The sequence below is a fragment of the Aquarana catesbeiana genome, linkage group LG01, assembly GCF_042186555.1.
Source record: "Aquarana catesbeiana isolate 2022-GZ linkage group LG01, ASM4218655v1, whole genome shotgun sequence".
NCBI lineage: Eukaryota > Metazoa > Chordata > Amphibia > Anura > Ranidae > Aquarana > Aquarana catesbeiana.
This window is the reverse complement of record NC_133324.1, coordinates 495,028,583-495,043,996: the sequence shown is the minus strand read 5'-3', so window position 1 is coordinate 495,043,996 and position 15,414 is coordinate 495,028,583. Positions and strand designations below refer to the sequence as shown.

Sequence of the window (15,414 nt, the reverse complement as noted above, 5' to 3'; positions counted from 1 at the left end):
GTATATTGTGTGGGAAGGGTGGGGAGCAGCCGCAGAAGAGTGTTAGGCCCAGCCATACACAGAGCGAATTTCTTTCCTGCAACCACGGGTTGGAAAGGAATTCACTTGATTCCTCCATCAACACAGTCAGTGTTGATGCAGGAATCCCTTCTGCCGGGCCATTGTCTTCTCCCGGCAGTAAGGGCGGGGGAAGCCATCCCCAGTGGAAGAAAATCTATACACTGGGGGGAGAACCTCTGGGGGAATCTAGGATGGAAAAGGACCTGGGGGTCCTAGTAGATGATAGGCTCAGCAATGGCATGCAATGCCAAGCTGCTGCTAATAAAGCAAACAGAATATTGGCATGCATTAAAAGGGGGATCAACTCCAGAGATAAAACAATAATTCTCCCTCTCTACAAGACTCTGGTCCGGCCGCACCTGGAGTATGCTGTCCAGTTCTGGGCACCAGTCCTCAGGAGGGATGTACTGGAAATGGAGCGAGTACAAAGAAGGGCAACAAAGCTAATAAAGGGTCTGGAGGATATTAGTTATGAGGAAAGGTTGCGAGCTCTGAACTTATTCTCTCTGGAAAAGAGACGCTTGAGAGGGGATATGATTTCAATTTACAAATACTGTACTGGTGACCCAACAATAGGGATAAAACTTTTTCGCAGAAGAGAGTTTAATAAGACTCGTGGCCACTCATTACAATTAGAAGAAAAGAGGTTTAACCTTAAACTACGTAGAGGGTTCTTTACTGTAAGAGCGGCAAGGATGTGGAATTCCCTTCCACAGGCGGTGGTCTCAGCGGGGAGCATTGATAGCTTCAAGAAACTATTAGATAATCACCTGAATGACCACAACATACAGGGATATGTAATGAAATACTGACACATAATCACACACATAGGTTGGACTTGATGGACTTGTGTCTTTTTTCAACCTCACCTACTATGTAACTATGTAAAATGGCCCGGCAGAAGGCTGGTACATATAGCCTGCCCATTAATGATTGGGCAAACCAGAGACAAAACTCCCCTTGTCCCCTTGGTGTCTGGTTACGCCGCCAACTGATGCAACTTTTTTAAGTGTGCTAGAACATCTATCTCTATATATATATATATATATATATATATATATATATATATTACATACAGTATCTCACAAAAGTGAGTACACTCCTCACATTTTTGTTTTTCTTTTTATTGGAAAACACTGAAGAAATGACACTTTGCTACAATGTAGAGTAGTGAGTGTACAGGTTGTATAACAGTGTAAATTTGCTGTCTCCTCAAAATAACTCAACACACAACCATTAATGTCTAAACTGCTAGCAACAAAAGTGAGTACACCCCTAAATGAAAATGTCCACATTGGGCCCAAAGTGTCAATATTTTGTGTGGCCACCATTATTTTCCAGCACTGCCTTAACCACTTGCCGACCAGCTGCCATCATTACACTGCGGCAGGTTAGTATGACCCCACGAATCGCCGTAGGTGTACGTTGGCACCTTTTAAGGACGATAGCGGGCGTGTGCCAGCTGCAGAGAGGGGGACCCAATGCACGTGGCCGGTTGTCGCGATGACAGTCGGCCACCCGCGATCACGGGCACGAGAGCCAGAATCGGTGTGTGTGTGTGTGTATAAACACACACACATCCCCATTCCGACAGGAGAGGAGAGACAAGATCTTCTGTTCCTACTAATCAGAAACAGCGACCGGTCTCCTCCCCCAGTGAGTCCCATCCCCCCATAGTTAGAAACATTCATGAGGGAACACAGTTAACCCCTTGATCACCCCCTAGTGTTAACCCCTTCCCTACCAGTGACATTTATACAGTAATCAGTGCATTTTTATAGCACTGATCACTGTATAAATGTCAATGGTCCCAAAAATGTGTCAAAAGCGCCTGGTCTGCCATAAATCTATGCCCTATTTTGTAGACGCTATAACTTGTGCGCAAGCCAATCAGTATACGCTTATTGCGATTTTTTTTTTTTTTTATTTTTACCAAAAATATGTAGAAGAATATATATCGCCTTTTTTTTTTTAGTTTTTTTGGGGGGGATATTTATTATAGCAAAAAGTAAAAAATATAGTTTTTTTTTCAAAATTGTCGCACTTTCTTTTGTTTATAGTGCAAACAATAAAAACTGCAGAGGTGATCAAATGCTACCAAAAGAAAGCTCTATTTGTGGGAAGAAAGGACGCCAATTTTGCAATAGTCAGTTAAAGCGACGCAGTTCCGTATCACAAAAAATGTCAAATCTTCTGGTCTGTAAGTGGTTAAAGGGGAAGTCCAGCCTGAGCTTGTTTGGCTGGGCTTCTCCTAAGGGTCACAGGAGTGCAATTTGTTTTTCGACTTCAGACTGCTCTCTGCTGATGATGTCACTGGAATCAGTCCAGGCACCGCGTCATTACGACAATGAAGTTTGGACCCGCCAGGTGCCTGGACTGATGGCTGTCTCAGCCTCCCAGAGAGCCGCTGAGATGGTCGCTCCCCGCCCCTCCACAGCTCAGCACTCCAAGGAGCATGAAGGAGCAGAGCAGGAGAGCAGCAGCTCTCCTCTCTGGAAGCTGAGAGAACCGAGCCATCGGCAGTGTTCAGTGGCTCAATTCTCAGTGCAGAGGCGGCGGGGGACAGATGCAGCATCGATCCTTCTGTGGCCACCTCGGCGTTCCGGAAGGCAGTGACGCTCCAGACTCCTCCGTAGCCCCCAATGTAACTGGCATGACTGGAGAGGAGCAGTGCACATGCGTGGTACTGGAGTTTCCCGCAACGCGTGCGGGGATCGCGCATGCGCACGACAAGTACTCCTCGTCTGGTGGCTATTACGGAACGCCGCCGGCAAAGTTAGAGCTCCCCGCAGTGGCAGCTGTGAGGACCGCGGGTGCTGTTATAGGGGAGACGCATATAATGCACGTCCCCCTACCTTGCCGGGAAGCTGCTGGAACCGAGATTGACATCCGAAGGGGCAGAGGGAGGACAAGACCGCAAAGGTCCAGGATCTGAAGGAAAGAGACAATCAAAAAAAAAAAATTAAATTAAGTATAGCCATTTATGCCTGATAGAGTTAATCTAAATTATTCACTAGGTTACGTGTTGTATCATTACTTATAAAACCTAGAACAAACAATTAAAGTGCAATGTGAAAATTATGAGAAAACGAAGGGATGCCCATATTTTTTTTTTTTTGCCCCTTCAATAGTGAATCAAAAATGAGAGAAATATATCGTGCATTACTCAATTGCCTATGCACACAATAAATTTAATAGGGCAAACTTGATGAAAACTTGATGTAAGTGAAAAGAAAAAGTGCATTGAAACGCATGATACCTACAAGAAAAAAACGCTATAAAAAACAATGTGGTAAAATGTGAAAAAGATTTTAATTGTGTATAAATGGTGTCATGAGTGAGTACAAAAATTAGGTGATAGTGACAAGGAATTGAAATTATGTAGTCTAGCAACATGTGTGAAACACAGAGTGCCAGAAACAATAAAGACAAAATAAATGCTGGTGATGTGAAGGTGAAGACATTAGCTAGTGATAATAAATACCTGGTTATTTTGTAGAAATTATAAGGACACTGTGACATACACAATTAGATGCACAGTGTCTATCTGTTCAGATCAAGAGCATATAGGTGCCATAGCTGAGTAGGGAAGTGTTTGTAGTAAGTTACTAGATAAACAAATTAGCAATCATGCAGCAAAGCAGTCTGCTGGGATCTGTTCTTACCTAAGAGTCTGGAAAAGCATGTCAATGTGCTCACATCAGGGATCAACTGAGGAACTCTGATAGAGAGCCCCTCTTATTATACCCATGTCAATAAGTGCTTACTTAATCACAAGTGTGTAGCATTTGGTCATAAGTTGATTCCCACAGGGAGGGGCCATCAGGCCGCTGAAAGCGGCCCTTCTGTGGCCACCTCGGCGTTCCGGAAGGCAGTGACGCTCCAGACTCCTCCGTAGCCCCCAATGTAACTGGCATGACTGGAGAGGAGCAGTGCACATGCGTGGTACTGGAGTTTCCCGCAACGCGTGCGGGGATCGCGCATGCGCACGACAAGTACTCCTCGTCTGGTGGCTATTACGGAATGCCGCCGGCAAAGTTAGAGCTCCCCGCAGTGGCAGCTATGAGGACCGCGGGTGCTGTTATAGGGGAGACGCATATAATGCACGTCCCCCTACCTTGCCGGGAAGCTGCTGGAACCGAGATTGACATCCGAAGGGGCAGAGGGAGGACAAGACCGCAAAGGTCCAGGATCTGAAGGAAAGAGACAATCAAAAAAAAAAAAAAAAAAATTAAATCTTTATATTTCACTCATTACTTCTCTGTCATAGTGACCAATAGTCTAACATGTTTGTATCTATATATATATATATATATATATATATATATATATATATATATATATATATATATATATATATATATATAAAATCATATTTATTAATTCTTTATACTGAGCAAAAGAGGTACATTGTGAAAAAAACAGTTAGTACTCTGAGCAGATATAAGAAACTATACACAATTTTTCTACGGGTCCACTCTCAGGAAAGAAAAGCCAGTCTGGAATAGATAGGCACGGCAGCATGCAAAGGGCAAAAGAGGACAATATAGCTACACTCGGGTTTGTATGCAATGGCGGGAATTTCTTAGAAGGTTTTTTGAAAAGGGTCACTGGATTCTGGGTAGATTTATTTACCTCTTCAAATAGTTTGTCTAGATGCAGTTGATCAATCAGATCAATTGAATTGCTTTCTTGAAATAACAGGGTCAAATCCCTCAAAGCTTTGAATTCTCTCATGGTGTATTTTGACCAATCTGTGGTATCGGTTTCATTTGCTGTGGATTCATATTGACATTTTAATAGTAGTTTACGAGCAAAGAGGTGCAGATTCGTGACCAATTCGAACATATCAAAATTTTGCTGAGGGCAGAAACTCAAGCCCTTAGATAAAAGGCGAGTATCTGCCTATGTAATGGGGTATGAGGACAAATTAATAACGTTCTGGGGTTGTATTAAGGGCGAATTACATGTGCGTCCATCCCTTTCCCAGTTTTGTTGGATTGTGGGGAGCTCACTCCCCGTATGGAGTTTAAAGTCCTTTGAGGTGCTATACGTTCAAATGAACTTAGTGGCCATTTCGTAGCAGTGGTGGCATCCGATAAAGACAAATCGGATTCACCTGGTGCTGTATAGGAGGATTAACCTCCTCTTGACGACCTAGGAAAGCACTCATTCAGATTTCTTTGTTGGATATAGTCAGAATCAGTGTCTACAGTGCGCTTCTTCTGGTCCTGTTCCAGAAAACCCCTGTTGTTTCTGCTCCTCTTTAAACGTCCTCGCCCTCCATTATTCATGTTAGTGTAGTGACTGTATGTGGGCAGAGGAGAGTTAGATTGAGAGTAAGCGAATGGTTTATTCAATTGGGGGTGATCCCGTGCCCGTCCTCTTGAATAAGATTTATTACTTAGCCATTTATAGGCTTTGCCCTCTGAGAATGATGTTTTATCCCTCCAAAACTTTGTTTCTTTGTCCTGGAGGATATGTTTATTGTAAACTGACAGATGCTCTTTCAACTTATTTTCAACTTTGAGTATAATGCATGGCCTTTGAATTGGGCCAGCTGTGTCTCCAAGGTGCCTATTTCTAGATCAAGTTGAGCTATTTGTTTAGTATATTCTTTCGTTAATATTGTCATCATTACTTGTGAGCAATTTTGTAAATTACTTTCCCATTCTTTTTTTACACTCCTCACTAATTAATTCCAGATTTGGGAAAATCTGAATCCGTAGTCCATATGGATTGATTTTTTTCTTTTATATATCAATCAAACGATTTTATATGCCAAAAGAAGGCAGATTTTTTTCTCCAAAAAAAATGCTGCATGGTCTTGGCCACCATGCTGCAGCTCAGGGTCTTGGCAATCTTCTTATCGCCTAGACCATCTTTATGTAGAGCAACAAATCTTTTTTTCAGAGCCTCAGAGTTCTTTGCCATGAGGTGCCATGTTGAACTTCCAGTGACCAGTATGAGAGAGTGAGAGTGATAACACCAAATTTAACACACCTGCTCCCCATTCACACCTGAGACCTTGTAACACTGAGTCACATGACACCGGGGAGGGAAAATGGCTAATTGGGCCCAATTTGGACATTTTCACTTAGCTGTTTACTCAGTTTTGTTGCCGGCAGTTTAGACATGAATGGCAGTGTGTTGATTTTTTTTGAGGGGACAGCAAATTTACACTGTTATACAAGCTGTACACTCACTACTGTACATTGTAGCAAAGTGTCATTTCTTCAGTGTTGTCACATGAAAAGATATAATAAAATATTTACAAAAATGTAGGGAGTGTACTCACTTTTGTGATATACTGTGTGTGTGTGTGTGTGTATATATATATATATATATATATATATATATATATATATATATATATATATATATATATATATATATATATATATATATATATATATATATATATATATATATATATATATATATATATATATATATACAGTGGGGCAAAAAAGTATTTAGCCAGCCACCTATTGTGCAAGTTCTCCCACTTAAAAAGATGAGAGAGGCCTGTAATTGTCATCATAGGTATACCTCAACTATGAGAGACAAAATGTAGAAACAAATCCAGACAATCACATTGTCTGATTTTTGAAAGAATTTATTTGAAAATTATGGTGCAAAATAAGTATTTGGTCATTATCAAAAGTTCATCTCAATACTTTGTTATATATCCTTTGTTGGCAATGACAGAGGTCAAACGTTTTCTGTAAGTCTTCACAAGGTTGTCACACACTGTTGCTGGTATGTTGGCCCATTCCTCCTTGCAGATCTTCTCTAGAGCAGTGATGTTTTTCTATGGGGTTGATATCTGGAGACTGGCTAGGCCACTCCAGGACGTTGAAATGCTTCTTACGAAGCCACACCTTCGTTGCCCGGGCAGTGTGTTTGGGATCATTGTCATGCTGAAAGACCCAGCCACGTTTCATCTTCAATGCCCTTGCTGATAGGAGGAGGTTTGCACTCAAAATCTCACGATACATGGCCTCATTCATTCTTTTATGTACACGGATCAGTCGTCCTGCTCCCTTTGCAGAGAAACAGCCCCAAAGCATGATGTTGCCACCCCCATGCTTCACAGTAGGTATAGTGTTCTTTGGTTGCAACTCAGCATTCTCTCTCCTCCAAACACGACGGGTTGTGTTTCTACCAAACAGTTCTACTTTGGTTTCATTTGACCATTTGACATTCTCCCAATCCTCTTCTGGATCATCCAAATGCTCTCTAGCAAACCTCAGACAGGCCCAGACATGTACTGGCTTAAGCAGGGGGACGCTTCTGGAACTGCAGGATCTGAGTCCCTGGCGTCGTAGTGTGTTACTGATGGTAGCCTTTGTTACCTTGGTCCCAGCTCTATGCTGGTCATTCACTAGGTCCCCCCGTATGGTTCTGGGATTTTTGCTCACCGTTCTTGTGATCATTTTGACCCCACGGGGTGAGATCTTGCGTGGAGCCCCAGATTGAGGGAGATTATCAGTTGTCTTGTATGTCTTCCATTTTTTAATTATTACTCCCACAGTTGATTTCTTCACACCAAGCTGCTTGCCTATTGCAGATTCAGTCTTCCCAGCCTGGTGCAGGTCTACAATTTTGTTTCTGGTGTCCTTCGACAGTTCTTTAGTCTTCACCATAGTGGAGTTTGGAGTGGGACTGTTTGAGGTTGTGGACAGGTGTCTTTTATACTGATAACAAATTCAAACAGGTCCCATTAATACAGGTAATATGTGGAGGACAGAGGAACCTCTTAAAGAATTAGATACAGATCTGTGAGAGCCAGAAATTTTGCTTGTTTGTAGGTGACCAAATACTTATTTTCCACCATAATTTTCAAATTAATTCTTTCAAAAATCAGACAATGTGATTGTCTGAATTTGTTTCCACATTTTGTCTCTCATAGTTGAGGTATACATACCTATGATGACAATTACAGGCCTCTCTCATCTTTTTAAGTGGGAGAACTTGCACAATTGGTGGCTGACTAAATACTTTTTTGCCCCACTGAAAAAAAAAAAGAAAAAAAAAAAAAAAAAAAAATATATATATATATATATATATATATATATATATATATACTCTTCTTGTTACAGTATGCTTTCTTTTGCTGATGTGACAGATTACTGATCTTGGCACCTTTCCTTACCTCTTATTTTGTTGTACTTGCAGAAAATTATCGTTTACAGAGTGCCTACGATAAACATCTAATCATCAAAATTGTTTTAGTAAGTATTATGACTTATGATTAGAAAAGTGGGCGTGCTAGAACACCTATGACATGGAGTGTGAGCCTTTAAGGGGATGTATAGAAGATACTAGAAGTTGCCTATTTTCTTCTAACTATAATTTAGAAGACCTATAATAATATACTTTGGGGGTGCTAGAATTGTATTTTGAAAAGTGATAGGAGTTTAGATTTAAAGGACAACTGTGTGTGTAAAGCTAGTGATTTCATGTTTCTTCTTCGTCTCCAGTTCCAGTTTGTAAATTCCTATTTGAGTCTTTTCTACATTGGTTTCTACCTCAAAGACATGGAAAGACTAAAAGAGGTGAGTAAAAACACCATTATCAGGCTTATTTGCATTTTAAGCAATGAGATATCAGCCTCAACATGAAGTACATTCAGGCCTTTCGCTTTTTAACACGCTATGCTGAGCTATACTAACATGACGTGATTTTAAGGTAGTGACTCCTTTATGACAGTGTCATAAAGTGAAAGATCATCTGTGTTACCAATGACAACCAATCAACATGACAACTTTCATGTTTCTGTTGCATAATTTCTGGTGCATGGTGTGTTTAAACTAGTGTCAAATAATCCAAATCCAGCTTTCAATTAATTATGATTGTTGTTGCAATATGATCATAGGATGTTTTGCAGCACAAATACTTAACGTGAGCTACTTTTCAATTCAACTTTCATTTTATTTATTTTTCAAACAAAATAAACTTTTGACGTTCCCCCTTCAGCTTCGTTTCTACAAAGTTTTTATTATTGATGGGTTTTATTAGCGCCCAACTAATGTGTTGATGAGGAACGCCATAAGAAAGCTATATATATATATATATATATATATATATATATATATATATATATATATATATATATATATATATATATATATATATATATATATATATATAGTGAATAACTGTGAGGTAATGTCTTTTTTGTGCGGTTTGTATTCTTCTGTTAGGCATTATTCCTCTCCTATTATACCTTCTTCTCTCCACATTTTATTGTGTTACATTCTCCTATTCTTGCATAATCATTCCCTTCACCAACCCATCTTATTTCTGAACCCTTATCAGCTTCAAGGTCACTGTTCGATGAGGAACATGCATGTCTTGTAGGTGACATATTTTGAAGGATATGTCCAGTTTGTGGACATCCAAATATTAAAGACCTAGTCATGAAAAAAATAAATTTTCAAGTAATCTTTTTTGCAACTTTACACTAGTAACCGCGTAAGACCCACTCACACCACCTGCATTGCTGTATTGCATGCTGCATGTGTTAGTACACTGTGGCACTATTCATTTTGAATAGTACCCCAATGTATCCCCAAAACACACATGTGCTTCAACATACCACAATGCATGGTGTCCAGTGCACTGCATCGAATTTAAAAAAAATAAAGCTAGCAGTTATTTTTTTTTGTATGTTGCAGCCTACTCGTTTTTAATGGGCTGGCTAATGCAGCACACTGCAACACACATCAACATATGAAGTTGCATGCACTGCACATTGTGGTAATTGGCTCTTAGTGATTCTCAGCACTGCTGAATTGCTGGCCGGTGAACCAATACTATGGCTTGGCATGAAGATCCATGTTCAAACAAGATGGCACTGTTCCTTTTTTTTTTTTTTTATACTTGTGCTCACTGAAAAAGTAAAGGAGGAGAAACAGTTGCAGTAGTATCTGTGGTTATAGAAGAGATACAGGTTAATTAGTGCTTTTCAGTGTAGCGCTTTTTTGAGTCTCGATTAGCCAGTCTGATTTGGTTCAACCTGGACTAATCCTTCAAGGGTCTTTGCATAACTTAGACCCACTTATTGCATGCATGTGAAAAGTGCTGTTCTATTAAATAACTGTGCTGCCTAAATCTTGATCGACAGTGACTGGTTTAAAGCAGGTTCACATGTCAGGGTTTTATTGCAGGTATAATACGTTTCTTTTTTTTTTCTTTTTTTTTTTTTTTTTTTTTAAGAGTTCTTGCAAATTTCCATTTGAGTAATATAAAATAGATATTGTTGTGGAAAAAGAACTGAACATGTGACACTGCTTTAACCCTTTTCTTTCTGTTCCTACTTTATAATTTTTGTTTATTCTCCTTTGTTCTTATCTCTCTTTTTTTCCTCATTTTTTTTCCTTCACCTCACACTGCCCTTTTCCCACCCTCCTTGCAGCAACTGCTTGTTTTCTCTCTGCCCCATAGCTTCACCCGTCAGATTAAAGGCGCCCTCCTTCCTTTCCTCACCCTCCAGTTCCAACTGTTCCTCATCTTCCTCAGGGCACTTCTCAGATCAGCCCGGCGCTTCTTCAGGTCTAAAGTATGAAACTGGGAGATGGGAGGGGGAATTCTGTGTTCTTATTTAATGTATGGGAACTTTGTGAACTTTACTCCCATTGCTGTGGTGTTAAGCTAACAATTGTAGTACTTAAAGAGTTCAAATGTTTCCTTGGCTTGACACTGTCTCCAGTTTAAAGTTAATTTGGTATTGGATGGAGGGTGGTTGGAGGTTTATGCTTCCCATTGCAGCCTGACTACTTCTATAATCGTCATCACTAATCTACTTTGCTCTTACCTCCCAGTTTATTAAGCAGAAAGCACAATCTATCTTTACACCTAGGCTGTAATGAGAAGTATAATAATGCATGCCGAGACCCATAATTACCCTCCACCCAGAGCTAAAAGTTTGTGTTCTGTTCTAAAGGCTATTTGAAGATGTAGCAAAACTGCTCCGCTATTTTAAACTATTAAAAGGCTTTCTTAAGAGCAGGTACCAGGTGCCCGCTTTTATGGTTAGTAGCCAGAAAAAAAGTTCTTGGTTGTGCGATCCTGGTTTCAGGGGGCTCAACTTACCCAACTCTGGAGATAATCCCCATGACTAAATCATACCTACCACCACCGTGTCCTGGGAGAGCACCTCGGTGCCAAAAAACAACTGCATTGGGAGCATAAGCTATAGTATTAGTTGTGTGGCTTTAGCTCCAGAGTTAAGCATGTCAAGCCCTTAGTGTTTCAAGATCAAAGAAGTCAAGCACTTGGCAAACAAGAGAAACCAGGATGAGAGAGGCACACATAAAAGGCATTTCTGTCTGTGTGTCCATGGCCTTTTTACATTAAGGCAGAGCAACATGAATAAATAGTGGAATTGGTTGGATGTGAAAGACAGCTGTCAATCATCATCCTTCTGAAAAATGACACTAAACTTGTCCACAACCTAACCTTATTATGTTCGCAATATAGGCATAGCATAGCAACATCAAGTATGCTATAGGCTGGCCATACATTATACAACTTTCTTGTACAATTTTCCTTTAGATTTACCAAAACTATATAATATGAGATTATACCTAAACATTAAATAAGAAAATTGTATAATGTATGGCAAACATTAGTATGGTTGAGTAGAGCTTAATTAGTGCAGTAAGTGGTCATCGTGATTCCAAAATACTGTTCAACTTTAATGACTAAAAAAAAAAAAAAAAAAAAAAAAAAAAGGATAGGGGCTTCCTTTCCTATCTTTTTTTTTTTTTTTCCCCCTCGCAGCAAATCATTTTATCTGATACTACAGGTGCACTTTAAAATTTGCAAAATCTAGTTGTAACATACATTTTCTGAAAGCTGCAACATTTAGAAAAAATGTAGCACAGCAGAGTCTGTTTTTTTTTTTTTTTTTTTTTTTTTTTACAAACCATGTTCTTAACATTAATCTCTTGATTTGCTTTGTAGGCTTTGAAGGATAAAATTGAATTTTGCCTTCTCTTTTCTAAAATATCAGCCCTTAGCTCTGCCTTGAGGAGGCAGAATGATTCCTTCTTATGTGACTTACAGAAACGGGTATACAATGTGCTTTTCCAAGGCAGTCAGATCAGTATTAGTCTGTATAGCTTTCTAATAAGGGGGATAATCAGCCTTTGGATGGCCGTACACAGTGGTTTAGATAGAGGACTCACAGGGAACAGTGGTAGTGAGACACTGCCATAAGGTCACCTCTAAGGCAGGCCATAGATGATGCCATTTTCTTTCCTGCAACCATGGGGTGGGGTTATGTCCAGCCGTCCCTGCCAGGTGAACACAATGATTATTGCTAGCAGCTATAGCCGATGTCCGTAATCACATGCTAGAAATCTGACAGGCTGGTTGTACCAAAGTTGATTGATGATATAGTATAATCAGCCTGCCCATACATGGATTGAATGGTTCAGCAGGAACTGGCTGAGATTCAAACCATCTGTGGCCAACTTAAATCTCAGGCCATTTGACATAGCAGCTGTTATATTACTTCCCTTTTTTTTCACAGAAGAGGGAAGAATCAAAGGCTGATTCACACGTGGCTGAAAAAAATTTTTTGCCACAAGTTTCATGGCATGATCCACTCTAGGGAGAGTTGAAATGGGCTTTGATCAAGGTGTGTGGTTCACTTGATTTCTAAGATCAAAGGTGAATTCTTTATCGTACATCCCAGGACACAGAGCAGCAGCTATAGTAATTACTATGTGGGTTATACGCCACCTATAGGTGAATGGACACTGGCACACCCAAAAGCCAGGCAGTCCCCCCTCTATATAACCCCTCCTATACAGGAAGTACCTCCGTTTTTTTGCCAGTGTCTGCAAAGTGGTGGTCACTGATGTGATACATGTGCTCTTGGAGGTCCGGATGGTTCTATTAAGAATCATGGACTTCAATCGGATCTATTCGAAAAATGGATGGTACCCGAGCCTCATTGGAAGGAGAGAAGATTCCTCAAGGTTTACCTGTAATGCAGCCTTACGACGCTGGACCCTGTGTAATGGAACCCTGTGCAGTGTTTGTTCTGACCAAGGTGCTTTCATGCAGAGTGCTATACAGGTCCAGGGGAGTGGACCCCAGATTAAGGGGGACCCAGTCTCTGAAGGTCTTTTATGACAAAGCTCGATGTGATGGGTGAAGATTGGACTCCTGTTATGTTCAGAGTCCTGCAGCAGGAATGGTAAGTCTGCATTTGTTTGCAGTTTCTCTTTTTTTTAAAAAAAGAGTTCTGACTGTCTGTTCTCCCGGTGGCCACTGGGAGCAGTGTGCTGTTTAATCATGCTATGTACTCTTACTCATGTGGGCTGCTGTTTCTCCTCCAGCCACTAGAGGGCGCAGGCTCGCTCAGTATGGCCTATTTTTAGATAGGCAGGAAGGGCAGCCATGCCATGTGGCAACAGGTTCAGTAGGCCTCTGGAGACATAGCAGCAGCCCATGGATACTAACAAAGTGTGAGTACTTACTATGAGAGAACTGTGTGACAGACAAGTCAAGATTATATGCTGCATATTTACTGCTTATCCAGAGGGACTGTACAACTGTAAGTTGATACACCCCTGGATGGTTAGCAGTTCACTTTAAAGTGTTGTTGACTGCTCTGTAGGGAGGTGCAGCGTAGTATACATGCTTACACGTTTGGAAAAACATGAGCATGGGTGCATTTTAAGGAGTTGTATCTCCAGTATAGTGCATATGTGCTTGGCTAAATCCTGCAGGACTAGTATGGGGCCAACTGCAGTTAAGCAGGTGCTTGCTTGCAAACTAGCTGAAACGCACGGTTGCTGTAACATACATGTTTTTACATATTTGCATAAATATACATGGTTATACATAGTTACATAGTTAGTAAGGTTGAATAAAGACACCAGTCCATCCAGTTCAACCTGAGTGAGTGTGGGTGTGTGTCCACAATTATCCCTATTTATTTAAGGTACCCATATAGCGCCATCAATTTACGCAGTGCTCCACATATACATAGCACACTCACATTGGTCCCTACCCTCAAGGAGCCCACAATCCAAGGTCCCCAACCCACATTCATATACTAGGGTCAATTTTGGACAGAAGCCAATTAACCTACCAACATGTCTTTGGAGTGTGGGAGGAAACTGGAGTACATGGAGGAAACCCAAGCAGGCACAGGGAGAACATGCAAACTCCAGGCAGGTAGTGTCGTGGTTGGGATTTGAACCAGCGACCCTTTTTACTGCTAGGCGAGAGTGCTACCCACTACACCACTGTGCCGCCCAAAATACATGTTTGCCTAAAGATACATGATCATAGTTGCACAAGGATGCATGGTTGTGCAAAGATGCATGTTCATGTTTGCATAAATATATATGGTTATATATCTTTGCAAAAAGATACATGATCATGGTTGCACAGAATGCATGGTTGCACAAGGATGCATTCTGTGTAACCATGATCATGTATCTTTTTGCACAAGGATGCATGGTTGCCCAAAAATGCATAGTTATTAATGTTTGCAGAAATATACATGGTTATACATGATTGCATAAATATACATGGTTGCATAAAGATGCATGTTTGGACAAGTTTGTATAAATAGACATGGTTATTCATGATCGCATAAAGATACGTGATCACATAAAGATACGTGATCGCATAAAGATGCATGTTTATACAGGTTTGCTTGGCTATACATGGTTATACATGATCACATAAAGATACATGGCCGCATAAAGATGCATGTTTATACATGTTTGCTTAAATATACATAGTTATACTTGATCGCATAAAGATTCTGGATCGCATAAAGATGCATGTTTATACATGTCTGCATAGATACGTGTTGCGTAATGTTGCATAAAATGTTTCATAAACTCATGCTTGTTTCCATGGGCACATGTTGCATGAATGCGTGTGTACAGCGCACACTTTCATATTTTGCCTACATGCATAGTTGCATAAGCACATGCGTCCATAAATGCATGCTTCCATAGATGCATATTGCTTAAACACATGCTGGCATGTTTTCATTTGTACTGCATACGTATGTTTGTTTACATTAAGCTGTATACATATGTACTTGTTTTCCTGGGACTACATACATATGTGCTTATTTACATAGGACTACATACATATGGGCTTATTCACCTGGGTGTTTTTTTTGCCTGGGGGTACATGCGTGTGTGCTTATTGACCTTGTACTATATGTATGTATGTGTATAATAAATGCATGAATGGCAAGAATACTTGTATACCTACATGTTTGCATACCTAGGTACTTGCATACCTAAGGGTTTGCATAGGGGGTAAAGCAACATTGTTTTAGGCCTCCATCCTTGAAGGACTGTA

General features: G+C 40.4%; 1 protein-coding gene across 3 annotated transcripts in view; it reads left to right on the top strand.

Moving 5' to 3' along the window:
* ANO8 (anoctamin 8) overlaps window positions 1–15,414 on the top strand; it is a 189,815-nt gene that overhangs the window by 130,833 nt on the left and 43,568 nt on the right. For all 3 annotated transcript variants that reach the window (XM_073592175.1, XM_073592192.1, XM_073592183.1), the window contains exons 11-12: window positions 8,242–8,297; window positions 8,547–8,621. In XM_073592175.1, coding sequence (XP_073448276.1) covers window positions 8,242–8,297; window positions 8,547–8,621 — 131 coding nt within the window. The remainder of the gene's footprint in view (window positions 1–8,241; window positions 8,298–8,546; window positions 8,622–15,414) is intronic.